Source organism: Hemicordylus capensis, chromosome 2, assembly GCF_027244095.1.
Source record: "Hemicordylus capensis ecotype Gifberg chromosome 2, rHemCap1.1.pri, whole genome shotgun sequence".
Lineage (NCBI taxonomy): Eukaryota > Metazoa > Chordata > Lepidosauria > Squamata > Cordylidae > Hemicordylus > Hemicordylus capensis.
In genome coordinates this window covers 105,795,088-105,822,640 of record NC_069658.1, presented here as the reverse complement: position 1 = coordinate 105,822,640, position 27,553 = coordinate 105,795,088, and the positions used below count along the sequence as shown (strand labels likewise).

General features: G+C 43.9%; 1 protein-coding gene and 2 long non-coding RNA genes across 10 annotated transcripts in view; 2 read left to right on the top strand and 1 right to left on the bottom strand.

Annotated features, from left to right (window-relative positions):
- Positions 1-1,053: 1,053 nt before the first annotated feature.
- LOC128344254 (uncharacterized) lies at positions 1,054-7,144 on the top strand. 2 transcript variants are annotated; one of them, XR_008315751.1, is made up of 4 exons: positions 1,054-1,424; positions 3,747-3,834; positions 5,432-5,563; positions 6,822-7,144. It is a non-coding gene; the product is annotated as an uncharacterized LOC128344254 (long non-coding RNA). The 2 variants fall into 2 exon arrangements; XR_008315750.1 differs by having other exon boundaries at positions 1,060-1,424; positions 5,432-5,511.
- Positions 7,145-12,145: 5,001 nt separating this feature from the next.
- On the top strand, positions 12,146-19,101 carry LOC128344255 (uncharacterized). Its single transcript, XR_008315752.1, has 3 exons — positions 12,146-15,938; positions 17,313-17,999; positions 18,681-19,101. It is a non-coding gene; the product is annotated as an uncharacterized LOC128344255 (long non-coding RNA).
- Positions 19,102-20,251: 1,150 nt separating this feature from the next.
- CEMIP2 (cell migration inducing hyaluronidase 2) overlaps positions 20,252-27,553 on the bottom strand; it is a 93,919-nt gene continuing 86,617 nt past the window's right edge. For all 7 annotated transcript variants that reach the window (XM_053294017.1, XM_053294018.1, XM_053294016.1 and 4 more), the window contains 4 exons: positions 26,238-26,336; positions 24,485-24,648; positions 21,514-21,617; positions 20,252-21,279 (listed from right to left, as the gene is read on the bottom strand). In XM_053294017.1, coding sequence (XP_053149992.1) covers positions 21,059-21,279; positions 21,514-21,617; positions 24,485-24,648; positions 26,238-26,336 — 588 coding nt within the window. In that variant the 3' untranslated portion in view covers positions 20,252-21,058. The remainder of the gene's footprint in view (positions 21,280-21,513; positions 21,618-24,484; positions 24,649-26,237; positions 26,337-27,553) is intronic.

Genomic DNA, 27,553 nt, shown 5'->3' with positions numbered 1-27,553 from the left:
AGATGGTATAAGCAGAAACCTTAATCATTGCCACCTATAGCTAATGGTTACTGTTTTTGCTCCAAAACAAACAGTTCTGCATTGTAAGTACTTACAGGGTAAGTGGAGTGCACTATGGGTATATATATAGAATCAGGCACACACTTGAATACTTTGTTCTCCTCTAGGTTTTATTACACCCCATAAACAGCATCTGTTAGCACATGCTTATTAATGTTTGCTTAACTTACTGACCTCATTTTTGAAGTAGGCTCATGTATAACTTTTAACAACGGTGTCACAAAATCACTTGTGCTTCTTTTTAAATAGCTCACATTAATTACTTAGGTCTGGCAGACAAATGTGTAGCACACTAGAAGACCATTGATATGGAGACCAAGAAATCAATGTTTGCTAAAATCAACATGACTGTTTATTCTTATGGCCTAACCCCCATAGAATCAGCCTTAATGCCACACTTAACAAAACTCCCTATTCAAGAAGCAAAATGCCAGCAGGTCCAGTGGCTATGACAGGCAGCTCAGAGTCTACATTTTGATTGCTTTTACAACTTAATTGGCTCTGGAGGACTTCATGATGCATTTTTGGGCATCTAATAGTCACACTTTTTACTGCAGCCATGAGCAGAGAGAGGCTGTGATCTCAAAGGTGTGATGTGTGCCCCATTGAGGGGTGGGGGGGGGGCAAGGGTTGCACGAGAGTGCTGCACATTCACCTGGGACTTGTTTTCAATGCAGATGTTCCCACTGCCTAAAAGACGCTTTTTCAGGGTGGGCCACTTTTAAACCTCACTTTTTTAAAGCTTCTAAGTATCTTTTACCTTTTAGAGAAGCAATCTTTACTTATCTAATCTTTAAAAGGTTTAAAAGGAAACCTAACTTTAATATAAACCATTACCTAGGGCTGCTTCAAACAACCCAACATGGGTAGTGAGGAGACTCACAGGAAGTCTTGTCCAGCTCAGAATCTCTCTCTCTCTCTCTCTCTCCCCCCAGCTCTGGAGTACAACTGTGATGCAAACAGCCTAGTTTGTTTAACCACAGTTCTGTATCTTGTCCAAACAGGGGAGCTGTGGTTTAACAATAGTTCAGAAACTAGGATATGAAACTGGATTAGATTGCAGTTTCGTATCCTGGTCTCTCGGTTAAACCACAGCTCCCAGGTTTGGACACCAGGTGGAGCTGTGCTGTGTACAAATAAGGATTCTCTGGCATGTGAGGCAAGGAAGAAAGGAGAGGGGGAGGGGTTTGCATGGGTTTGACAGGCTTTGGGTCACATTGAAGGCCCATCAAGGTTTGCTGGCTTGTCTAGACTGGCCCACTGCCTCGTAAAGTGAAGTCCATAGGCCTTGACATGCACTCTGAATTAAAGCGTGCCTTTCTATGCGGAAATCAGACTGGGACAGGGAGAAGGCAGGATTTGAGGTCAGCTATTAAAATGCCCCAATCGTTTGTGTATGCTATCTAGGGTTTTGCGACATGTCCAGGATTGGCCTGGACAATCCAGGAACTGGATGTTCTGTCCATAATGTAGAAAAAGTGTCATTCTGGGTACAAAATATGCAGGAATTTGAGTGGGAAGATTGCTTTTACTCAGGGCTTCCAAACCTGTGGTACTCCAGATGTTGCTGAACTACACCTCCCATAATCCCCAGCTACAATTGTTGTTGGGGATTATGGGAGCTGTAGTTCAGCAACATCTGGAGTACCACAGGTTGGGAAGCCCCGTGTAACTAATTTTACCCAAGTAGGGTTTTAGAATATGCCTTCCCTTCTTTTGACTGTTCTGTCCAAGAATTCTCTCTGATGAATGTATCATCCCTAATTGTACCTGTGACTGTGGCAAAATACCAACATTAATGATCTTGTTAGACATTGTGGGCATTTCCTTTTCTATTCACATATAAACACTGAGGGCTCTCCACACAAGCAGTGTAGAGAGCTGGATGGGGTTTGGTGAGGAGAGCAGGCAGCCCACTCTCCCTGCAGATGATTATACAGCCCTCCCTGGGCGGCTGAACTGGCCGCCCACACAACAATCGGCTCTGTCATGGAGCCAGTTGGGGCTGCAGGGATCGGGGGCCACCCAGTCCCCAGAAGTCCCAGAATGCCCTGCATGAGTGCGCTGGGCATTCTGGGGAGACCCCTGAGGCTGGGAGGCTTGCTGCAGTGCGGAGGCACCGCTAACCTCGTTTTAGAGGAGGGGTATTTAGGTGGGCTAGCCACTGCCTAAGCCACCCTTAGCCCGCTTTCCAGCGGTCGTGAGAATAGACTCAATGTTGTGGCCAGACTTTGCTTCTGGAAAGTTCCCAGCACATAGTCTACAATCCAGCACACTTAATCCAGACATCAGGTAGAACTTGCAGTGTGTCTGCATGTGTACAGAAAGAACAAAATGAATATCAATCACGTGCCCTATTGTCTCTAAGAAGCTAACTGGGCAAAGAGGCACCTTTTACCATGGTGATTCTCTTTATTTAGCAGGGGGAGAGTACTTCCAGTGACTGTAGCTGGGGTCTATCTTATGTTTCTTTTTAGAATGTGAGCCCTTTGGGGACAGGGTTCCATCTTATTTATTTGTTTGTTATTTCTCTGTGTAAACTGCCCTGAGCCATTTTTGGAAGGGCGGTATAGAAATTGAATTATTATTATTATTATTATTATTATTATTATTATTATTATTGAAGCAAAAACCCTGTGCACCAGGAAGTTTTTCACACAAGGCTTTTAAAACCCTTTAACTTGCATCTCCTCCAGAATGGAGGATGTGCCTTCACATATTGGGCAGGTTTACCCCGAAGTCCCTGAGAGCTATCGGGGAGCACTTAACACACAATTTGAGTTTTCCACTGCACATTAGAGTGCAGCCCGATTTATATGTGGGGTAAAAAAATCCACTTTTTGCGTCTGATTTTTGGGATAACTTTGAGTTCACAGTAAAGCCTCACAGAAAACCCACGGTAAAGCCTGCAGTGTGGAGAACGCACAAGAGTTTTAGATGATGATCATAGATAATATAAAGGCTCTATTTAACCAGATAAAACCAAACAAATTTGTTTTGTTTTACCAACCAGTTTAGTTTTACCAACCAGTATCTACCCAGGATTAGGAAATACATGAGCTACAACATGAGAAAAAAAAATTAAATAATTGATTTATATGACACCTTTAAGGATTTTAAGCTGAAATGAAATGTCTCTTTAGCAACGGAAAGGCTGCATGCACCAAACCAAAACAAAAGAAGTGCTGGCAACAGGCAACATTTCCCCTGACATGTACATATGATGTCCCTGGGTCAGGGTTTAGAGAAATTCATGGTTTAAAAGTTATAGGTGGGATTCTCAGGATTCTAACGTTGTATGAAAATACTGAAATGAACTGAAAATAATGTAACGTTTTTCATATGAAAATAGTGTTAAGTCAGGGGGTGCCAGGTTTATGGATCAGTCCCATAAGATGCACCAAATCTGCAATACGATACAGAAACATGCTTATAAAGATGGATAAAAAAAGAAATATTAACATCACAATGCCTCAGGCATGATATTCAATGAAAACCGATTTACATTTTGAAAACACAGATATGCTGCTATGGTTAGGAAGAAGAAATCAGAGGAACTACAGGTTGCTTACCTGTAACTTTGGTTTCTCTAGTGGTCATCTGTCCTTTTACACTGATGGGCTTTGCACCTGTGCAGAGACCTCATCAGAATCTAACAAGCTCTATTCTCCTGATTTGCGGCTCAGTGACGGAGTACACCTTCAGTAGACCCCAGTGGAAGGACAGGAGGGCGTGTAAAAGGACAGATGACCACTAAAAGAACCAAAGTTACAGGTAAGCAATCTAGAGTTCTTCAATGTGGTTTATGTCTTTTACACTGATGGGCACATAACAAGCTAGCACTCCAGGAGGAGGAAAACTTGGGGGTGGTGGGGAGGAATACACACACACACACACACACACAACATAGACCAGGTGAAGTAAAACAGAAATTTTTTATTTTATACAATTAGAGCAACTCAAGTGAAAATAGACTGAAGGACAGCTCTGCCAAACTTAGCATCATTATGTGACTTGGCATCAATAGCTTAGTGTTTTATAAACAAGCCCATGTAGCAGCCTGACAGATAGTCTCTAATGGAACTGAACAGTCAAAAACAACCAATGCCGCCATAGTCCTTGAAGAGTGAGCTCTTATACTCCCTGGCAATTGCTTTCTCGCCAATCTGTAGCAAAGTTCAGTAGCGGAAACGATGCACCTGGACAGCTATTGTGATGAAACTTGACCTTTACATGGGCTGTCATATTAAATGAACAGACGGAGACTTCCTCCACTCCACCTACCTCTGAACATAGAAGGCTAATTCCCTTCTAACATCTAAGCAATGCAATTTGTGTTCTGCCAGAGAAGATTGATTTTGAAAGAACACAGGCAAATTAATCGGCTGAGGATGGTGAAAAGTGGAAAGAACTTTAGGAAGAAACTGAACATTGGGTCAGAGCATCACTGCGTCTACTGTTCTGGGCTTGTCTGTCTCATGGTGTGTCCTGGCTGGGACAGGTAGGACGGCGGTGGTGGTCCTGACCCAGTTCCCCGCCGTGTCTTGTGCCTCTGTGGCACTGCAGCATTGTCTGTTTGCATCCCTACCGATTCTGAGAGCTTCGGAGTCAGTTATGATAGCCTCGGGGCTGCAGGCAGCGTCTGCGCATGCACAGTAGCAGATTCTGCTGATCCCATTGAGGAGCCTTATCCTTCTTGCTCTTATGTCTCTTGTGCCCGTGAGAGGAAACCACACGTGAAACCGCCCGATTAAGGCTTACAGCCTCAGAGTCCCTTGGGGCGGGGGGGCAAGGCAAGTGGAGCATTTGGTAGCTCCAAAATCTGCTGAGCTGGTTGCATGGACTGTTTAATGGAGGCAGAGGGAGTCAGAATAGGAGTTCCAGGCCCTCCTAGCAGCTAAGCCGCCATCTCCAAGGGAATAATCCCCACTGTAGAAGTTACCCCAGTAGCTTCACCCACCTGCTCCACAGTGGTTGGGTCTGGCAGGGCACACTCCCACAGGAAGAGGTGTAGTCAAGAGGCCCTGTTTCGTCATGCCTGTTTAGAGAACTTGAGGCAGTGAGGGCAGGTCACCATGAGGTGTGATTCAGCTAGAAAAAATAAGCATAACTTGTGGTCATCATAGGAAGGAAAGGCTGATGGCACTGGGAACACCGTTTGAATGTTACCTTACTGGCCATACACCAGAAATAGGGATAGTAGTTCCCCTCACTGGGGGGTGGGTGGGGGTGGGTGGGTGGAATAAAGTTGGATACCAGTCACAAAACCAAATAAAAACCACAAAACTAAAGGGGGGAGGGAGTATGTGAAGGAGGAGACCAGAAAGAATAAACATGAAAAATAAAATACCCTCTATATTTGTTGTGACAGAAAGCTTGTAAGTATGTCACGTGAAGTGTCTTCTTCGGCAGACAAGAACTGAGGAGGACAGTGCGAAGCACATGACCAAGGTATAGTGGAGGAGCCTGTCTACCTATTAGAGAGCCAGAAAAAGATTAGCTTGTGAGTATTCTGGAGGTTTCTTCACGCAGGTGTAAAGCCCATCTGTGTGATGGACAGAGACCACTTACTTGCTTCTGCAGTATATACAGATCCCCTTGGGGAATCCTGGTATCAACCAACCAGGGAACGACCATATCTTCCCCAGTCTCTTCCATACTTACACTCCCAGGGGCACTCTCCAGTGTCCCAACACTCCTCTCGATCCCTAGGGAGAGTCTGACCAACCCGTTTGAGAAGTGGTGAGTGCGCATCTCCCTTGTCTGACGTAAAAGCTTCATAGTCCGACCCACTATAATCAAGGTTGTTCTCCCCCTCCAATTCTTCTCCTAGTCCTGGGGAATCACTCCAGGTTGGATAATACAGAGAAGCTCAATCCACCAATGAACATTTTTGCGGTGGAGACACCTTTCCCCTGGGTACCAACTGCACAGGTGCCATGGCAGGCATGTTACCCAATGGGGCTTGCACTGTTCCATTTTCCTTGTCTGAAGAAGTGATTTTCGGCTTCTTTTTCTTTGGTTCCTCTGAGGGAGCCACCGGTTGGGGCTTCTTTTTCTTAGGTATTGGTGGGAGGTGCTGCCCCACTGGCTGCAACGGTTCCTGGGGAGCTGCCTCCTTCTCCTTCTTGAGAGACTTGGGAGGTACCGTAGGACGCACCAATCCCAACAAAAGAGGGTTTGGCACAGGCAATGCACCCAATGCTGTAGGGGAAACTGCTACCCCAGCCACTTCAGGTGTCGGTACTGAAGGTGGTACCAAGGCTGTTTCAGGCTGCATCAGAGTCAGAGGAGCAGACTCCAGCTGCTCCATCGAAATTGGTGAAGCCATTTTCAGTATCCGCTTCAATGATAAAGCCTCCAACAAATGGAGTGCTAATTCCTACAGGGCTGCATGCAAGCAAGAAGCCTTATTTTTATGACCCTGCTTTGTAAGTTTCTGGCAATGTGTGCAGGACTCAACAATGTGGGACTCCCCCAAACAAAGCAAGCACTCAGTATGGGTATTGGGGGAAGGGATCTTTGATCCACACCGGACACACTTTTAAAAATTAGTTGTACCCAGCATAGAAAACACAGGTACTTACAGCCTTGAAGCCCCATCCTGTCCAGAAGCAATTTCCAAGGGGGGTGGGGGAATTATAACCCCCCAAAAATACACAACTACTCAAAAATAAAATATATTAAAGCGTGAAAGGGAATAGCAGGAGAAACAACTAATAGAAATAAATTTACTGATGATACTTTTCTACTCATTGCAGAGCAAGCAATTCCACAACGTCTACTGAAGCATGGACGAAGACTGTGGGGATGAGGAGAGGCACATCTGCATATAGCGGCTGGGGGCGAGGTTCCCACTCAAATCAGGAGAATACAGCTTGTTAGGTTCTGATGAGGTCTCTGCACAGGCACAAAGCCCATCAGTGTAAAAGACAGAGACCATGTCAAAGAATCAACATAATGTTCTCCCTACTTTGGAAACATGGTTAAAACAAAAACAAAAAAGGGAAGATAGCCTAACAGCAATGAGATAATGAAACTCCCTAAAAAGAAATAAAAGTTCACAAGTAGGAGAAAGTTCAAAGATATGCTAAATGAGAACCTTCTGTTGGGAAAGAATGCTTTTAAAACTTCTGCCCAGTATTTGTTTTTCTAGGCATTGTCCCCATCCCCTGGAGAGAAATACATGATAAGAGTATTACAGTAAAGAAACCTTCAGACTGATGGAAGTAGAAAACATTTCAACATGTCCAGCTGAAACTGGTGTTGATTGTTGCCAATGTTGACTATCATATGGTCCCACCTAACTGGCTTAGAAAGGGGATTAAATGAGAATGGGTTTAGCAACAACTAGTAACCATACTAGTGAAATACAGTCACCAGGTAAAGAAAAGGATGCCACTGAACATCATCTCTTGTGTGGGGGGGTGGACATTAAAGGGCTATTGCCTTCATGTCACATCACCCTGCAGGGGTGATGGACCTATTAGGATGGTCCGCCCAAAAAGGCCGATGGACCTAGCAGGTTTCCAAAAGGCCTTGGAGGGTTTTGAAGTTGGTGCGGCCCGTGATTCTGTCGATGCCCTCCTGGGAACCTGGAATAGGGAACTTACCAGGGCAGTAGACATGATTGCTCCTAAGCATCCCTACCAATCTGCTTCAAGAATAGTCCCTTGATATACCGAGGAGCTGCAAGGTCTGAAGCAGATGGGTAGGTGCCTGGAATGCAAGTGGAGGAGAACTCAGCTCAAATTTGGCAGGATGCAGCATAGGACCCATTTGAAGGCTTATGCAGTAGCAAATGCAGTAGCTTATGCATGTGGCAAAAACCAGATTTAGGTCAGTGCACATTTCATCTGCGGGTTTGCGTTCAGCAGAGCTATCCCAGGTTGTATCATCAGGAAATGGTGTTCATCCCATCTGTATCATCAGGAAATGGTGTTCATTCCCTAAATGCCTGCCTACAGGCAGTAATGGGCTGGATGAGGGATAACAAATTGATGCTGAAGCCAAGCAAGGCAGAGGTTCTCATTGTAGGGGCTCAGAATCTGAGGGATGAGTTAGATCTTCCTATGCTGGATGGGGTTACACTCCCCTGGAAGGAGCATGTGCACAGTTTGGGAGTACTCCTGGATGCAGGCCTCACCCTGGTATCTCAGGTGGAGGCTATGGCCAGGAGTACTTTCTATCAGCTTCAGCTGATTCTACAGGAATCTATTCCTTGAAGAGGATGACCTCAAAAGAGTGGTACACCAGCCGGTAACCTCCAGGCTTGACTATTGCAATGCACTCTACGTGAGGCTGCCTTTGTACGTAGTTCGGAAATTTCAGTTAGTTCAAAATGTGGCAGCCAGATTGGTCTCTCGGGCAACCTGGAGAGACCATATTATGCTTGGTTTGAAATGGTTGCACTGGCTGCCGATATGTTTCCGGGCAAAATACAAAGTGCTGGTTATTACCTTTAAAGTCCTGAATGGCTTAGGTCCCGGTTACCTTAGAGCAGGCATCCTCAAACTGTGGCCCTCCAGATGTTGCTGAACTACAACTCCCAGCATCCCTAGACACATTTTTTTGTGTCTGGGTATGCTGGAAGTTGTATTTCAGAAAGATCGGGAATGCCGCAGTTTGGGGATGACTGCCTTAGAGAGTGCCTTCTTTTGCATGATCCTCACAAGGACCTTAAGGTAATCCGAAAAGGTCCGTCTCCAGCTACCACCGGTTCATCTGGTGTTGACTCAGAGGTGGGCCTTCTCTGTAGCCACTCCTGGGCTGTGGAATGCACTCCCTGCAGAGATCCGTAATCTGAATTCTTTATTGGCCTTCAGGAGAACCCTCGAAACCTGTTTGGCCTGGCCTTCCAGGGTTTTTAAATTGTTGTGAATAGTTTTAATGTTGTAACCTGGTTTTTCAGGGTTTTAAAACTGTTTTGAATGGTTTAACTGTTATTGTTTTATGGTGCTTTACAACCTTTGTTTTTAACTGTTAATTGATTTTAATTGTTTTGTTTTAATGTAAACTGCCCTGAGCCATTTTGGAAGGGGGGTATAGAAATCAAATGAATGAATGAATGAATGAATTAATGAATGAATGAAATCATAAATAAATGTCTCAATTTGGGGTTCTTGGAAGCATCTGCATGCCAGGTTGCTCAAATCCAGCAAGACTCTACACTTGGTCAGAAGAACATATGAAGAGTCTTCATATGTTCTTCTGACCATTAAAAAGAAGAAAGAAACCAGACTCGCTCCTCTCACATTTCCACTCTCTCCCTTCTATTCTTTTCTCTACATTTTATCAACAATTCAAAGCCAGGCTGCCATCCACTTCTTCTCGTGACAGAGCCCAGTGCAGATTCACACAAACCTTGTCCAGGCTTGGGTTGCTTTGAGGCATGTGGCATGAGCTATGTCTAATTTTAGAGTTCCACATTTCCTATTTCCACAGCCTAAATCTGCAGAGTGCTTCCTTTTATGAAGTGCCCTGCCAGTTCATATACCCAATATGGACTAGTGCAGGTATTTTGCAGTGAGCATGGTGGTCATGGAAAAAAGTTATTTGCTTTTCCTTGTAGTCACGATGTCTACAGCTTCAAAGACGCTGTCTTCTGCAAGGGTAAATATGAAAATGGGGAGAGATGTATGTAGCATTAGCACATCTAGGCCTTTTGGTCCTGTAAGCCATTCTCTAATGACTTGCAGACCAAACACCTATTGAAAGAGTGAAATATGCCTGCAATACATGACTGCACTTGCACTACTTGTTCTTAAGGTTATTGTCAACAAAATGAGCAAAGAATTGCTCTGTGCAATCAAAGCATATTGCAACTATATTTGATCCTTTTTTGTAATTCTCTCACAACCCCTGCTACAGCCACCAGGTGTATCCCGCAACCAAGAGATTTTTCTTTATCAATTGCCCCTGTTCAGTTCCACTCCTGAACTGAGTTGCCACACAACAGTATTGCTAATTCACATCGCTCGGGGGTGGGGAGTAAAAGCTGGATATGGTCCATATGCTTCACATTGCCTACCCTTGCCTTGGAGCTTTCGCACTTTATGAAGTGGAACCATTATTTATTTTTACCTTTCTTCCCAGTTTGTGAACAAATTGCGGTTAATCAAACCATACTGCTCACTTTGGTTGAAATACAGGATAACATTTCAAGGCTAGAGACTGACAAGAACCCAAGTTTTGAGTCCAGAACCCAGGGAGACAAGACAGCGTCTTCCAAGTTTTATTTACAAATCTGGGTCCAATTTAGATTCAGGCAGCTACTAGAAACTAAATCATGCTTTCTTACAGCTTCACCTCCTCGAGCAGGAAGAGGAGTGAACAGGAGCCATGAAACAGTGCTGACCCAAGGGAAGATACTGTACAGTGGGTAACTAGTTGATCTCTGCTGACAAGAAAATCTCAGCACTGGAGAAACTCCGGTGGTACCAAAAATTAGGTTCCTCGGCCAATTGAACTTTCTTCTTCATTCCAAGCCATTTCAATGCTCAGCAAAGACACATATGGAAGCCTTGATGCATGTTTCCTGGAGTCTGAATTATTGAAATGTGCCAGTGAAGCTGTGACAGCTCTTCACCTATACATCTGGGAAGCCCCACTGGGAAATCATTCAAGCCCTTTCCTCTGTTTCTTAACTTCTACTGTGATGGACTGCTTGTTACCTTTTTTTGGTGTTGTGAGCTATCAGCAGTTATGAGTTGTGGGTTACATGTAGCAGTGCAGATTCTACATTTGGGCAAGGAATACCATGTAGCATAAGAGTCCTGTAGTGAGAGGGAACAAGGGCTGCAGGCTCATAGCAAATTTAGAGAAGTCAGAGTTGGCACAGCTCCGACCCTGGCTAAATTGACTGTTGGAGAACTTGTTGTATGCCCAGCAGGAAGGATCACCCAGGCATCAATATTTATGGCAGCTTTCTGCAGTTACAGATGTTTCTCAACATGGATATAGCTCCCACTGATTAATGTATATGAATGCATGAAGCTGCCTTCTAATGGATTAGAGTATTGGTCCATTTCCAGCTCCTTGTTATCTACACCAGGTGTTCCCAACCTTGGATCCCCAGACGTTGTTGGACCACAAATCCCCAGCTGCATTTATTCATTTTCAGGTTTATATACCAATTTTCATTACTAAATCCCTGGGCAGTTTACAGCATATTAAAAACAAAAAGATCTATACCAATTTAAAATGACCAATGATAGAGTTAAAAAAACCCCACACACTCACAGAAAAAGGAGCACATCTTAAGATATGTTTTAAAAGTCCAAGTAAAAAGCCAGACAAAATTCTGGGAATGATTGTTGCAGTCCAACCCTGTCTCAAGACCCAAGGTTGGGGACCCCTGGTCTGCACTGAGGCTCAGGATTTCAGGCAGCAGCTCTCCAGGGTTTCAGACAGGGATCTTTGCCCATCCTGTCTGGATGCCAGGGATTGAACCTGGGACCTTAGGTATGCAAAGCATGTGCTCTGAGCTATGGTCCTTCTACCAAACTAGTGGAGACAATTTCCCCATGCTGCCTCTTATGCTCTCACTGTTTGCCTTTTACCTTTCTCTTATCCTGTTTGCAGGATAAGGGACTGTCTAGGGATGTGCAGAACTGGTCCGGTGGTCCGACGGTTCGTGATCCAACTAAACTCCCCCCCCCTCCCCGGCTGCCGGGTCCGGTCTGGAAAGTCTGCATTTTTTTTAAAAAAAATTAAAAGTCAAGCAAGTATCTGTAGCCCCTTCGGGGGGCTTGCTGTAGCCGTGGGTGTGTGTGTTCCCATGGGTTCCCTCTCCCCCCACTGGCCTTCCTCATCACCACCACGGCCGGGTAAGTGAAGCCTTTTTGGCCCTTTTGGGCCTCCGTAAAAGCCAGCGGCCACCATTTTGGTGGCCGCAGCGCATGTGCAAATGCCCTCTTGAGGCGCAGAGGGCATTTGTGCATGCGCGGTGGCATCTCGCTTTTATGTAGGCCCAAAAGGGCCAAAAAGGCTTCACTTACCAGGCCGCGACGGTGATGAGGAAGGCTGGCGGGGGGAGAGGGAACCCACGCAAACACACACACACACACACACACACACACACCCCATGGCCACAGCAAGCCCCCCGAAGGGGCTACAGGTACTTGCCTGACGTCAATTTTTTAAAAAAGAAGTTCACGGTCCGGTACCGGGGGTGGGGGCGGTGTTCAATGGGGGCCAGACTGAACTGGCCTCGAACCGAACTGGGTCAGACGGTTCCGTGCACACCCCTAGGACTGGCTTCTGCTGGAGACTGAAGAAGTGATTGAATTTCAAAGGTCCATCCACATTCCTTTTTGTGAGGATTCTCTAGCTATTTTAGAATATTACAGGTGCCCAATCCAGCTAAGATTAGGGGGGAGTCAGAGGGTAGGGCTGGTTGTTTTTATTTAGGGCCATCTACCACCTAATTAAAAAGTGGGAAAATGACTTGACTAGCAAGCCAGAAGTTGTTGGTTCAAATCCCCTTTGGTATGTTTCCAGGACTATGGGGAACACCTATATCGGGCAGCAGCGATATAAGAAAATGCTGAAAGGCATCATCTCATACAGCGCAGGAGATGGCAATGGTAAACCCCTCCTGTATTCTGCCAAAGACAACCACAGGCCTCTGTGGTTGCCAGGAATTACTGACTCGACACCACACTTTACTTTTAGCTTTCCCCTATGATCCAAGTGCTACTTGATGAGTTGTGAATATGATGACAGCAATACAGAAGAGCCATGAAGCTCTCAAAGAGCCATACAGAATATGGTGCCATTATTTTGGTGGGTGAGCAATTGGTTGTTATAATCCTCTGATTATGCAGATGGCTGCTTGGTTACACACCTGTCATATTAAAGAGAATATACACCAAAATGATTTATTAGTAATGATTAAGGCAGCATATTCTGCAAGGCAACATGGTGAACAAACTCCACACCTCTTGCATAAAAGGCACTTTTGAAGGGGGAAAATATTTTATGAATACCTGCAAAATCATATTTTGTCCTTTGCATTAAAATATGACTAACTGTAAAGAGATGGGAATACTCCCCTACCTACCCCCGCCCACAACTGAATGATATAGTTTGGTGATAACCAGAAGGGGCTGAATGGAATGCCCTCTATTGTCTTTTTAACACTTCTGCCTATTCTTTAGCTTAATGAAAGGGTTGCTATGAAGAGCACTAATCTGTGGATATTTCATGGCATTAAAATATTAGTTACCCAGGACATTAATTTTCTTCCCGAAGACTCCAGAGAACAGTTGTTACATTTTCAGGAATGGAAGGAACATATTCAGGGTGGGAAGTTTGTGACACACAGATGGACCTTTGGATCAGCTGCAGAGCTTTCTACCCCAAAGCTGCATCAGCTGAAAAAAAACAGGGTGCTTACCTGTAACTTATGATCCCTGTGGGGATCCATGGTCACTCACAACTGTGTCTTCTTCGCTTGCGCAGGAGGACCTCAGAAAAATTCTTTAGCTCCTTTTAGGCGCTCACTGGCCATTTAGGCGCAGTGATATCAAAGCCTATGAAGTTGGCTGTAGAGTGCCTCCCTCTTCAGTTCCTGAATCAGCCACTGCAAAGTGACTGAGAATATGGATATACTGTATACAGAAGAAAAAACAGCAAGCAATCCACAGCAGCACAGGTAAGATGATACAGATAAGCTAGCAGAGGTGATGGCCGGGTGGGTGTTGTGAGTGGCCATGGGAACCCCACAGGTAAGCAACCAGTTTATCTCTGTAGGGATCCATGGTCACTCACAACTGGTGAGTAACTAGCTCCCAAAAACAAGGAGGTGGGGACTAGCAGCTATAGCACTTTTATCAAGACTGCCTGACCAAAGTTAGCCTCTGAAGCAAAATGTAAGTCCACAGCATAGTGACAGACAAAGGGCAGGTCGGAAGACCAAGTAGCAGCCCTGCAAATGTCCTTCATACTGATGCCAGCCATGTGGGCAGATGAGGTAGCCATGGCTCTAATGGAATGCACCCTGATTTTAGAGGGCGGCTGAATGCCTTGCGTCTTGTAACACAGGAAAATCAATTGCACTAGCCAATTGGATAATCTTTGTCTCGAAATGGCTAAACCTTTTAGTGACTCCTGCATAGGAGATGAACAGTTTATCAGATCACCGTAAAGTCTTAGTGCGATCCAGAAAATAAAGCAAGCACCTGCAGACATCCAGGGCATGCATGAATGTTCAAGAGGCATGGAGGAGTTACAGAAGAATGTAGGTAACACAATGTCCTGATTAATGTGAAAATCCGACACACTCTTTGGATGAAAAGCACGATCCCAATGCAGGATAACCTTGTCCGGGGGGAAATTTGTATAAGGTGAGTCAACTCTCAAGGCCGTAAGTTCACTGACACGTTTTGCCGATGTGATGACTACCAGAAGGCAGTCTTCAGGCACAGTAACTTCATGGAAGAAGACAACAGCTGTTCAAACGGGGTTCTGTGAGTGTAGGTAACACAAGGGACAGGTTCTAAGGTTCAGCTCGTGGCCATACAGGAGGGTACAGGTTGTTAACCCCCTTCAAAAAACACTTCAAGTCAGGATGAAGAAAAAACCAGCTTGCCATCCCAGCCCAAGTGGTGAGAGGAGATGGCAGCTAGGTAACCCTGAGGGAAGAATTTGAGAGGCCCAAGCCTTTGAGTGAGGTGAGGTCAAATGCCTTTCAAAATGCATAGGACTCAACGCATTTCTATTTGCATTTGTAGTCCCGCCTCAGAGGCCTTCCTCTCATTCAATAGGATTTCATCTAAAAGTTCAGCCTCCATGCTGTCAATGAGAGGGACTGGAGGGCATGGTGTAGGATCAAGCCCCTGTCTCTCATAAGGAGGTCCTACTGAGGTGGAAGGCAACAGTAAAACCCTTTGCATAGTCAGAGGACAGCTGGAAACCAAGGTTGTCTGGGCCACCAGGGGCAGATTAGGATGCGCTGGGTGCATTCTTGCAATATCTTCCCCACCACTCTAGACATTAGCAGAAAGGGGGTGGGGAAAGAGATAAAACAATTTGTCTTTCCATTGCAGATGGAAGGCACCCCGCCAGAGAGTTTGGGCCGATGCCCGCCCTAGAACAGGACAAAGAACATTTTGCATTTTGTGCTGTGGCAAACCAGCCAATATTGGGGACACCCCAAAAGTCAAACACATCTGACAGAATAGTCATTTAACTCCCACTCATGGAGATTAGAAAATGAGAGGTCCTGACTAAATGAGTCAGCCAAATTGTTACCTTTCTCTTTAATATGTATTGCCATTGGGGAGGATGTCAAATCTCAAGCACCCTTCCCATAACTGTAATGCAAGGTTTTTCAGGGACCTCGAAACAGTGCCTCCCTGGTGATTTAGGTAGGCGATAGCCGTAGTATTGTCAATGTGAACCTGAACCACCTGGCCTAGGAGGATGGGTAGGAAAGCTTTAAAAGCAAGAAACACTGCCAAGAGCTGTAAAAAATAAAAATGAAGCTCTTGTTGGGAGTTCCACAGGCCTCTCACCCATAGGGAACCACAGTGAGCACCCCAGCCCTGCGTGGAAGCATCAGTAGTTACTGATATTGTGGGGTTCAGTTCTTGAAAAGAATTGAACCTTGAGAAAGCGAATCAGGCAGGGACCAGCATAGCAGGTCTCGCAAATGTTCTCTGGAACGACTAACCATTCCTTTTTATTGTCCAGGTTTGGTCAGAAAACAGACAGTAGCCAAAGCTGTAGTCTCTGCATTTGCAAGTGTGCGTTCATCACAGTTGTGGTGCAAGAGGCCATGAGGCCTAGCAGATGCTGAATGGAATGAGCCCGTTGTCGTGGGGTTTCCTGGAAAGCTACAATCATGGAAGAAATGGCTTGGATGCATCCTACAGGTAGGTATGCACATTTCTCCCTCACATCCAATATCTCCGCGATATACCGGATGGTACGTTGAGGGGGTCAACACTGATTTTTTCTGATTGACACTGATCCCCATATCTGCCAAGAGAAAGAGAGTAAACTTTAAATTGGACAGTAAAGTAGACATGTCCCTTGCTGTAAAAAAGCCAGTCATCTAGATATGGAAAAACCGAGATGCCTTGGACGTGTAGGTAGGCAATGACAGCCGCCATGCACTTAGTGAACACCCTAGAGGCCATACAGAGACCGAATGGGAGTACCTTGTATTGATAGGCCTTAGCGCCAAGGCGGTGACGAGGCCTTATAGGTCTAAAGACCCCAACCATTCCTCTTCCCACAGTAGCGGTAAGATTGACTGTAAGGAGATCATGTGGAATTTGGATGTCTTGACAAATTTGTTTAGCTCATGCAAGTCCAAAATAGGATGAAGCCCACCATCATGTTTAGGTTCCTGGAAATATCTTGAATAGAATCCAGCATGCGGAGAGAGATGAGGGACTGGTTCTATGGCATCCTTTTGGAGCAGCATAGAAACTTCTTCATGGATAAGAGTTGAGTGAATGTATTTTATGCCGGGGGGGTGGGGCAGAGAGTCAAATTCAATAGCATAGCCTCTGGCCACTATGCACAACACCTAGGCATCGGATGTCACTTGATGCCAGGAGAAAAGGGAGTGCGATGGGTGCCATATGAGGGGACAGTGAGCGATATTTCCAGGTCCAACATATTAAAAAGGACTGCTTGGGTTGGTCCTGGGATTTGGGTTTTGACTGCTGGCCCATTTGGCCCTGGTGGAAAGGGCATCTGCCATAAGGCCTGGAACCTCTACGATAATTTCCCCCATCTTGAGTTGTGTGAACCTGGTACCTTTGTTTGAAAGCAGGGCTATACCTCTGCTGATAAGAGGCCTGCTGAGATTGGGTAAAAGTCTTCGCGGTATAGCACAACTTTTTCAGTCTTTCCATTGTTTTGGCTTTAGAAAACAGTCCTTCTCCACCAAAAGGAAGATTTTCAATCTTCTCTTTCATATTCTGTTCCAATGGAGTAGAGCATAGCCAAGCATGCTGCCGGAGCACAATAGAACTAGCCAATACCTTTGATTCCATTTTGGTGCTTGGCAGTACTCAATTGCTGTCTCGTGAGGTCTCCATATTTTGACAAAGTAGTCAGAAACCTGCTTTTAAAGGGTTCAGGTAGAGCAGAGGCTTCTTCCTTCAAGCCACCCCACAGCGTATGTTGATACTTGGCCATACAGGCCAAGTAGTCAGCCACTTTAAGCGAAAAAGAGCCCGCAGAATAGAGTCATTGTGCCATGAAACCCAACTTATGGTCCTTCTTGTCTACAGGAGCTGAATGGGTCCGTATAGATTTGGCCTGAAGTGCATAATACATCACTAAAGAGTTTGGTGCCAGGTGTTTGAACAAAAAGGACAAGATGTTTTTTGAACTCTGTACAGGTTCTCTACTTACTTGCAAGGGAGGGTCAAGGTTACTAGAGTCAACCATGCTGCCTTGGAAGCAGCCACTAGAGAGGGCAGCATCGGCAATAGAGCAGGATGCACCACAGATGTTGAAGCCAGATAGCTGTCTGTGACAGTCTCTTCCGGAAGAGGAACTTCTATGCCCAAAGCCTTCACCATCTCCTGGATCTGTACCTGGTATGACTTGGTTTCCTCAGAGGGGAAATCTGAAGGCCGGGTACCCACTGAGTCATCGGGTGGAGTACACAGGGGTACCTCAGATACATCGGACTCCAGATCAGATGGATACGAAGACTCATCGTCAGAATCAGAAATTTGTGGGACAGGAGTCCTCAGTGTAGGGTGAGGTAGTGTTCCAGGCCCAGATGGAACCAGGTGCCTAGGAATAGGAGTGCCCAACAGAATAGGTTAATTTGGCCATTCTGGAAGTTCAGGACATTCTGGAATTACAGGAGCAGGTGACAATGGCAGCACCGGTGTGGGTGGCAGTGCCTGAGGTAGTGGCATGGTATGCCAAGATGATACAGGTGGTATTGCTGGTCTTTTGAAAAGGTAAACAGGCAGGACACTCAAGAGATCAGGGATATCCCCTCTAAGATGCATTGCCTTCCACAGCCTGTATTCTTGGAAACCATAAGGCAAGGCAGGTGAATTGTACATAGAGCATGAATGGATATGTTCCCTGGCTCTAAGTCGCAGTGAATCAAAAGACCCTGGAGAACTATGATAGTCCAAGGGGTCAGTAGGAATATGTGATGTAGAGAAATTGAGCCCCCTGCTCTCTCTAAGGAGCAATAGAGGGACATGCCAGGGTAGCCCCTGAGACATAAGGAAATCCTTAAAGGAGGTATCAGAGAAGTAGAACTTATGGACCCTAAGAGGCATTCCAGCTCCTCTCGGAGCAAGGCTTGCAATGCAGGAGACTCTAATGATGGTGTTATTGGTATTGGTGAGGCAAATGGGCTGGGGTCGATCCCTGAATCATTACAATAGGCAATGGCAGTGCCGAGTGTATGGGAGAAATCTTGTGGGCCATCAGTGCAGAGGGAGTCGATGTCGAGACTGCAGAGGGCAAGGAATGCCTCGGTGTTGATTGCAAGTCTGACGTTGAAGCTACTGGTGTAGGTCCCACTCCCATTGACGCTGATACCTTAGTGACTGGTGCCAACATCTGTCTCTTTTGAGGTTTTCGGTGTTGAAATAGCATCGATTGATACACAATCTTTCTCATAGGAATGAGGGAATAACTAAAGCAGAACCTTCCTGGGGCAATGCAAGCAGCAGACAAGAAAGAACTGAAGAGGGAGACGCTCTACAGCTGTCTTTGTAGGCTCCAATATCACTGCACCTTAAGGTCCAGTGAGTGTCTAAACGGAGCGAAAAAATTATTCCGAGGTCCTCTTGCACAGGAGCAGAAGACCCAACTGTGAGTGACCATGGATCCCTACAGAGATCAAGAGGTTGCGGTGCCTAATAATGGAACCTCTGATGCCTGGCTTCACATGCTTCTTCTAGATTAGACCTTCACCATGAGGTTGCTATTATCACCCTTCACCCAGTGAGCATAAGCTCTTGAGATGGAAACCTTCTCTGGTCTCTGTAAATATTAGTCTCCTAGGTAGTGATAGTCTAGATATTGTACCTTTCTTCTCACGGTAAACTCTCTTAAATAATCTTTGTTGGTGTCCAATTTTTTTAAATGTCTGGGCCAAGATCGCTTAACATTTCCTCACAGGAGCCCTGCTTCTTGACTCTTAAAAGGTAAAGTGTGCCATCGAGTCGGTGTCAACTCCTGGCGACCACAGAGCCCTGAAGTTTTCTTTGGTAGAATACAGGAGGGGTTTACCATTGCCATCCCCTGCGCCATATGAGATGATGCCTTTCAGCATCTTCCTATATTGCTGCTGCCTGTTGTTTCCAGCGGGGATTCAAACCAGCAACCTCTGGCTTGCTAATCAAGTCATTTTGCCACTGCGCCATTAGGTGGCTTTTCCTGACTCTTAGATAGGTACAATCCAGCTAGGAGTATGTGCCATGTCCTCCAGTGCAGTTGCAGGAAGAATCTTTGGTTGCTGAACTAGGAGGTGAACTTAGGCTCTTAGCCCTATAGAGCCATTTCCCTTTTTGCTTTTATACTATTGGAGCTACCTTGGAGGCTGTCCTTGTGATGGCAAATAGCAGTCCTGTAAACCCAAAGAATCTAGAGGTTTCAGATATCAAAGGAATATTCCATACTACCAAGCAGTGAACATGCACTTGCTTTCACTTCACTTCACTTCCATTCACTTGCTTTGCTCAGTCAACTTTTCTAAGAGAGGGAATAACTAGCCATCGGCAACATCTATCCCCAGACTCACTTGCAGTCTTGGGGGGGGGGGGAGGGGAAGAGCATGCTTTAGAATTTGGCACGACCTCTAGGAACATAGGAAGCTGCCATATATCAAATCAGACCATTTGTCTATTTAGCTCAGTATTGTCTTCACAGACTGGCAGCTGCTTCTCCAAGGTTGCAGGCAGGAATCTCTCTCAGCCCTATTTTGGAGAAGCCAGGAAGGGAACCTGAAACCTTCCGCTCTTCCCAGAGCGGCTCCATCCCAAGGGGAATGTCTTATAGTGCTAAGGGGACAAGTCATGCTTGCTGCCAGAAGACCAGCTCTCCTCTAGTTCCATTAAATTCTATTGATTAGGCAAGTGTTTGCACTTTATACATTGGAAGCAATAAAATCAATTCCCCTCTTCTCTGCATCATTCTGCGATCAACACAGACTTTTTAAAATGTGTCAAAAATAATGGAGATGAGGGCATAAAGGGTTTAACAGATTTATTATGAAAAGTCAGTTCTGCATTAAGATACTTTGATCCATCATAGCAGCAATCCAGTAGATAGGCTGCTTAGCTTACACAGATTGATTGCAGACCCCCTCATGGGTTTCTTGTGATCAGAGCTATTTCCAGGATGAAGCTCTGCCCATGGGCCTGCCCTCTGCCACTAGGGTATGTACACAAGGATTCATAGGGTGGCAGTTTTTTTAGGACAATGTCCTGGTTTTGATCTCAGCCTTACAGCAAGCCAGGAGGTATGTCAGGTTTCCACTAAATATCTGAGGGAATAAGGTTTCGTTGTCATTGTGAATAAGAGCCTGCACCAACTGTAATAGCACTTGCATCAGTGGAGAATCATGCTAGACTCTTGGTGGAACTGGGTGTTTCTGATGACAAGAGTCTGAGTTTATGCAGGTTCCATGTGCAGCTGCTGCCAGGGAGATTTGGCAAATCTGACACATCCTTTGGGGATTCTAGTAATCCTATATTTTCTTCATAAAATCTTGCAAGATGGTGGCTATTTCCAGCATCTGCTCTGCTTGAGAACACAAACATATAAAATTACTTTTTATTGTATGTACAAACATCAGACATTTCTATTCTGCCAAACATGTGTTTTTTAACAAATACTTTAATTCTTTAATATTTTGTACAATCCAAAGGTGCGCAAATTGGCATTCAAGCATTCAATGTAGGCATATGTCCATATCAACACAGCAAAGTGATGTACTTGGAATAATAGTACATTTTAAAATCCCATAAAATAAATAAGTTAGTTCACATTGTCTTCAGTGCTCATATGCACCATAATTTCTATTGCTTTTAATAGCCTTTTTTAAAAGTTCCAAATCTTTCCGTTGGATGGAGTTCACTCCAGTACAACCATACTCCTCCTGTTGGAGAGGGATATACTTTTCAATCTGGCCTAGGCCCTGCCCTGCAGGACTGGTAAAGAGCTTTATCCAAGATGGTTTAAAGTTTCCTTTGAACCCCAGAAAGCTTGTGCTCCCTGCAACAGAAGATCAGAAGAATGACATAAGTATATTTTGGAACGGAATATGTATATTCACTTTCAGATACAATAACTATACTTTAAAATTCTACTGTCAGCCAAATTTGATTTGAAAATAGGCAAATTATATTAAATATAAAATATATAACAGTAGTTTGCATAGCATCCTTAAAATTAAATGTACAGGAAAAGAAAAGGGAAGGCACATGTTGTTTGTAAAGAGGAACTAACCCATCTTCTGAAGAGATGCTGGTTTTGCTGCTCCAAGGGTCATTAAAGCTTGAGAAATGTTAAGATTTTTTATATTCCCTCTGCTGCTTAATATAACTATTGACCTGAGAAAAAGGGAATGAAGAGGTAAGGTTGGAGGGTGGGGGAAAACATAGATTTACTGCCACTATTCACATTATATTTGATAGAATAGTGTGTTACATACTGAATTATCAAATTAGCACACAGTAGAACCAGCATTGTGGAAATATTTGTTTATATTATCTTTTTCTGGGAAAGACTTCCACTAGTGGTCTGGTGCCGGCGGGGGTCTCCCTTTAAGGGCGGGGGGTTCACTTACCACTTCTGCCGTTTCCCCCCCACTGGCGCTCCGTTTTGTTGAAAAGTTTTGGGGGTGGCAGCATTCCTCCCTGCCGCCCCTGCCCCTGTTGTTGTTTGGAAATACCGGAAGTAGCGGTTGTGCGCGCGCCCGCTGCACGTTGCATGCACACGCTGTGTGCATGACATGTGCACACTTGTGACATGTGCAGTGGGCGCATGCGCAACCGCTACTTCCGGTATTTCCTGACAACAACGGGGGCAGGGGCAGCAGGGAGGAACGCCGCCGCCCCAAAAACATTTCGACAAAACAGAGTGCCGGCAGGGGAAAAGTGGCGGGGGGGGGGAGTGCAACCCCCCCACCCCCGCCCTTAAAGGGAGACCTCCTCCGCCGGCCCACATTGAAACCGGTTCGGAGGCCTCTATAATGGCCTCTGGACTGGTCTGTGCACATCCCTAATTCCCACGTGATATTAGATTAGCCATATCAAAATGCGTTATTCATATAGCCACACTGTGACATCAATACTTGTGTAATTAAACCAAGTTTCCAGTCAAAATAGAAGGTGTTGGTTATAACCTATAAAGCCCTAAACAGCTTAGGTCGAGGATATTTAAGATAATATCTTCTTCACTATGAGCCCCATCGCCTATTGAGATGCTATGCTCACGCGCTGGCAGGGTGTCTCCTAGCTGCCCCTGCACTTCGCCGGCACACACATGGCCGCCGTGTGTGTGCGGAGACCATGTGTGTGCTGCATCATGCAGGGGCAGCTAGGAGATGCCCCACCAGTGCAAGAGCATAGCTGGGGGAAGATTGCGATTATGGAAGTGGAGGCGAACGGAGGAAGAGCATGTATGAAAGGGGATGTGTAATCCTCTGTTTTAAAGGGATGTGCTGCGATTTGGTTTCTGAATTGTGTTTCGTGCACATCCCTAAACAGAAGGGCCCTTCTGCTGATGGAGCACTGTTCTATAAAAGTGTAAGAGCCGTCCAATGAGTGATCTCTTGACATTTTCTTTTATGAAGTAGCTTAAACTTTGTTAATAGGTCTTCTTCTGGAAACTTCAGTTTAAGGAAAAGATTTCTCGCATTTTATACTTTTCCTGTGATGTAGTAATTGACTAACTATTATCAGTTGCTCTAGCCTATTGTTCGTTCCATGTTTGTCCATGCCTCTCCTCTCCTGCAATCTTGAAACATCTTTTGCCAAGGATGCCAAGAGGAATTTTGATTTTTAAATCCAGGAATAATTATTTGATTTGTATGATGCTTTCACCTACAGCCTTAAAGTAACTGACAATATCATTTTTTTAAAGTACAATAAAAACATTACCATCCCACCCTCAAATTATTAAAGATAGTGCTGTACTCTACCATAGGGAAAGGCCTAGCTGTTGGATTGGTTCTAACCAAGCTAGCCATACACTGGCTAACGTGACCTAGGGCAAGTATTAAACCTAAAAAAAAAGGGGGGGGGTATTAAAATCCAAAAGGAGTTTGGATTTTCCATTTCTTTGTTTTCAGATCTCTGTCCTGTGTTCTCCTGTGCATGTTCAACTCAGCATCTCAGTTAATTAAACCTGGGTATACAAATCTGGTAGGATTCTTACCTTACCCTCAGTTAACACCTTTAACCTTTCAGTCAAACTAAGACACAGTCTTATTACTCTTGCTGAAGTCATAGACAGACTGGAAGGTGGCAGATTTCTCTCTTAGTAATCCAGGTGGATTTCTAAACCAGATTTTTGTTCACAATCCTACTGCTCTGTCATTCAACAGAGCTCTTGATTTATAGTGTATGTCAGTGTGTATTTAGTACTGACAGGTAAAGCTGGGGGTGAATAGCTCCCCTTCACGATTCAGTTTAGCAATCACTACTGCTCTGTTGGGGAAAGGATACCTAAAATAAGGTTCGTTAGCAGGGATCCACTTCTAACAAAACTACTACAGCCTCCTTAGGGAAGCACAAATATACTAGTGTTCTTAAGATTATATTCACATCACTCCATTTGTTTAAAAAACGGTAACAATGTTCTACTGCCAACAAATACAATCAGGAAGTGTGTATTCTGTGCTGCTCTTATCATAGCATGCAAAGTTATCTGATACTAAGTGCACAGTTCAGCATCCTTTATTATTTTAAAAAAGCAAGTTTAAAGTTCTGGTTGCAAATGTAGTCCTCAAAACATATGGGCAATTGTTGGTTAAGTCTCAGAAACCAGAATGAGTCTGAGTAAATTCTGGAGTTAGGTAGAGAGAGCAATGAAGAACTATTTCCTTGCCTCTCTTACACAGCGAGCAGAAGAGTTAGATAAACCAAATATATGCACATGTCTGATTTGCACAATTTATTAGGGTTGTAGAATCCATATTTTATTGAAGAAAATTGTATTTCTTTTTACACTGGGTTAAATGTGGCATTGAATACAACTTATACTATCCATTATTTATACCAGATTATATGAATTCCTCCCATAATTTCAAGTATAAAAGAATGAACAATTCATAGCAACAGTAGAAGTCCCTTAAGCACTGTTCTGAGAAAAATGTCTATGATGACAGAGCACCTCTATGTATTGCAAATTGAAATGTGAAACAATCTAAGCACATTGCTCACAGAAAGCTGATCGGTTACACTCCACCACATACCTTTGGGGAATTACAGTTCTTACATATTCTTCTAGCTGCTTGATGTTCACTTCAGGAAAAAATTTCTCTTTTGCTTTTGTTTCTCTGCTAGCAGAGTAATAACAGGCATCAATGACTACGGTGAGTACGCCCACACCTCTGAATGGAAACTTAATACCATTGACCTGAAATGAAATGAGAGACCTCATAAAATATATTTCCCCTTTCCCCTAACCATAATTTGTAAATACAGTAATTTGCTATAACTAATAGATGCAAGTTTTGGGCAGTATAGAAATATGTTAAATAAATAAAAATAATAAAAGAAGTAGTTCCATCATAGTTAAAATAATTTAGCTTACAAATGGCAATACAGGAGAACCTCAATATTTGTGGGGTTTCCAATTGGGGCTGCAGCCATGGATATGGAAACCACGAATATCGGGTAATTGATCCTATGGGGTCGCGGGTTCATGGTCAACCAAAAATGGTAGAAAATGGCCAAAAATAGGCAAATTTTGTGGAGGGAAGCTTCTTACATTGCTTTCCTGCTCCCCCAAGTCATGTTGTGCCTCCAAATTGGTTGAAAATCGACAGTCCCCCACCCTATTTTTTTTTAAAGGACATGAACCATTTTGTGGCTCCGTTGAAGAGAATGGCATCTGGAATGACCTCCACAGTAATTTCTAGCCACTTCTGACCCACAGATATGTGCGGTTGGCATGTCCCCCCCGCCTTTTTCACATATGCCGAGGTCAGGCATCTTTTCTCCAACCACGGGTACACAAAACCGCAGATGTAGAATCTGTGGATAACAAGATCCACCTGTACTGGTTTTCTGGCACTAAATCATTTTTCTTTAATCAAGCAATTATCAATTTGTCTCTTCAACCTCCACCTCCCACTTTCCAATAACTCTCTGGCCAACATCCAGACTAATCCTTAACTGACTCATCAGAGTTTTCTGTTGCACTAGAGGGAGGGGCTATTTCTGGAGATCTCCCCTTCCTTATGTCTCTCAAAATTATGTCCCTAAGGGTCCCATAACTCGCAGGGCAAAAGCTTCAAAAGGTAAAGGTAATTGCAGAATGAAGGGAAGATCACAGAAAACCTTTGCACATCGGTGGACTATTATGCTGGTCTCTTTATAGGATTTCCAGGGCCATCAGGGAATGTTGGGTAAGCCAACAAGTTTCCTTAATGAATAGTTATTAAAAACCCAGACTAGAAGAATCCTCAAGAACCTGAATTTGCCACATTACACTTTCCCACACACACAAAGCTAGTCTTATTTTGCTACTCACAAAAGGGTTCAATAATGTTTACCCTTCTTCTAAGACAACATATACATAGAGGATATAAATCTCAGCACCATATCTGGGCCCAAAGTGGAAGAGAGGCAACAGTCCAAGAACTAGTATTACATCACTGTATTTAAACCACAAGAGCTGAAGCAATCTTTAAGGGGCATTAACAAAACATACAACTGTTGGAGTAGGTAAGTTACTGCTCATTAGTACAAAATCTCTCTCTAACTTGCATTTACCAAAGATATTTTATAGAAAATGTCAAAAGATGCAGCAACTAATAGAAATGCTTTCTTCAGGATTATTTCCCATTTGTGCTAATCTTTAAAGCCCACTGCTTATATGGCAAAGTCCAAGTTTTCAATTGCTTTGCAGGCCTTGGTAAGATAGGGCCTGACATCATAAGGGCTGATATCCTTGCATGAAATTAAAAGCCTGCAGCACAGAAAGATTACAAGCATATTTACCACAATAGAAGCTTCTTCATTCCTTAGCAATTCTTCTGTACTTGGAGAATGAATTTGCACAAGGAAGTAGGTTTTATGAGGATCACTGGTAAATGGCATCTAAATATAAAAAATACAATAAATATTTAAGTGTATAGTAGTATTACAGAACACCTCTTTGAACAAAAATGTGGAATGACTAACATTATTATGCTAAAGACATTTTTCTGTTTTACTGGGAAAACAAGTCTATTCGTATGTACAATTAACATAATAAATTGGGAAAAGGGAAAATTATACGTGGAAGCAAAGGAAAAGTATTAAGTATGATACAGTTCAAATTATTTTTTTCTGTTAAACAGTGACAGGTAAGCTTTGAAAGTAAACAATTAAACAGCACAGTACAGATCTAACAGAAGATATGGCAGGAATAAGTCCTTCTATTTGATGATCACAAAATCACCTTTTTCTTATTACTCTATTCATGTCTACTTGTTTTCATGGATAGTGCTGAAGCATACACATGAGACAAATTCTGCTGAGTGAACCCTAGAACTTAATTTTTCCAACTTTGGCTAGCTCCACTGAACATCAACTACTATACAACGCTGAAAAGTAATCTTTTTTTTAAAAAAATCGATGGTGTGTAATAACACAATTAAGTGCTTAAATCTAACTGATCCCACTAAGAATTTTCTTAGGATTGTGCAAACACATTATTGCCACCACTACTCTCTCAAGAAAAATGATCTAGCTACAATTCTCCAAATGTCAGGAATACATACTTTTCCAATAAAACTCAGTGGTCCAGCAAATAGTCTAGTTGTATAACTATGGTCAAATAGGCTCTACTACTCACTATTCTGTACATTTCTCACACAGCTAATGTGCAGACACACGCAAGAGAAGTATGATTTCCCTTTTAAATAAAAACAATCTTTTTTAAAAAGGGAGATGTAATACTTTTTCAAAAATTGCAAGGCCCTTCTCAAGACCTACCTGTTTCACCAGGTGTTTGCCCTTTAATTTTTTAAAAAATTGTTATTGGTATTGTTGATGTTCACCACTTAAGAGTCTTTGGAGGAAGCGGTATATAAGAATTTTTAATGAATGAATGAATGAATGAATGAATAATTTCAAATTTTGCTCAAATTTTAAGCTTGACACTGTGACTTGTTTCAGCTTGTCCTCCTCTCCATTTGAAGGCTTTTCTCCATTATATAATTTACTAGTATTTTTCAGCCCGTTGAAATAACGGGCGTTAGTTGCCTTCTCCGCCCTCCCCCGCCGCCTCCTCCCGGCTGGACCTTCCGCCTTCCGCGGTGGTTTTGGGTGGG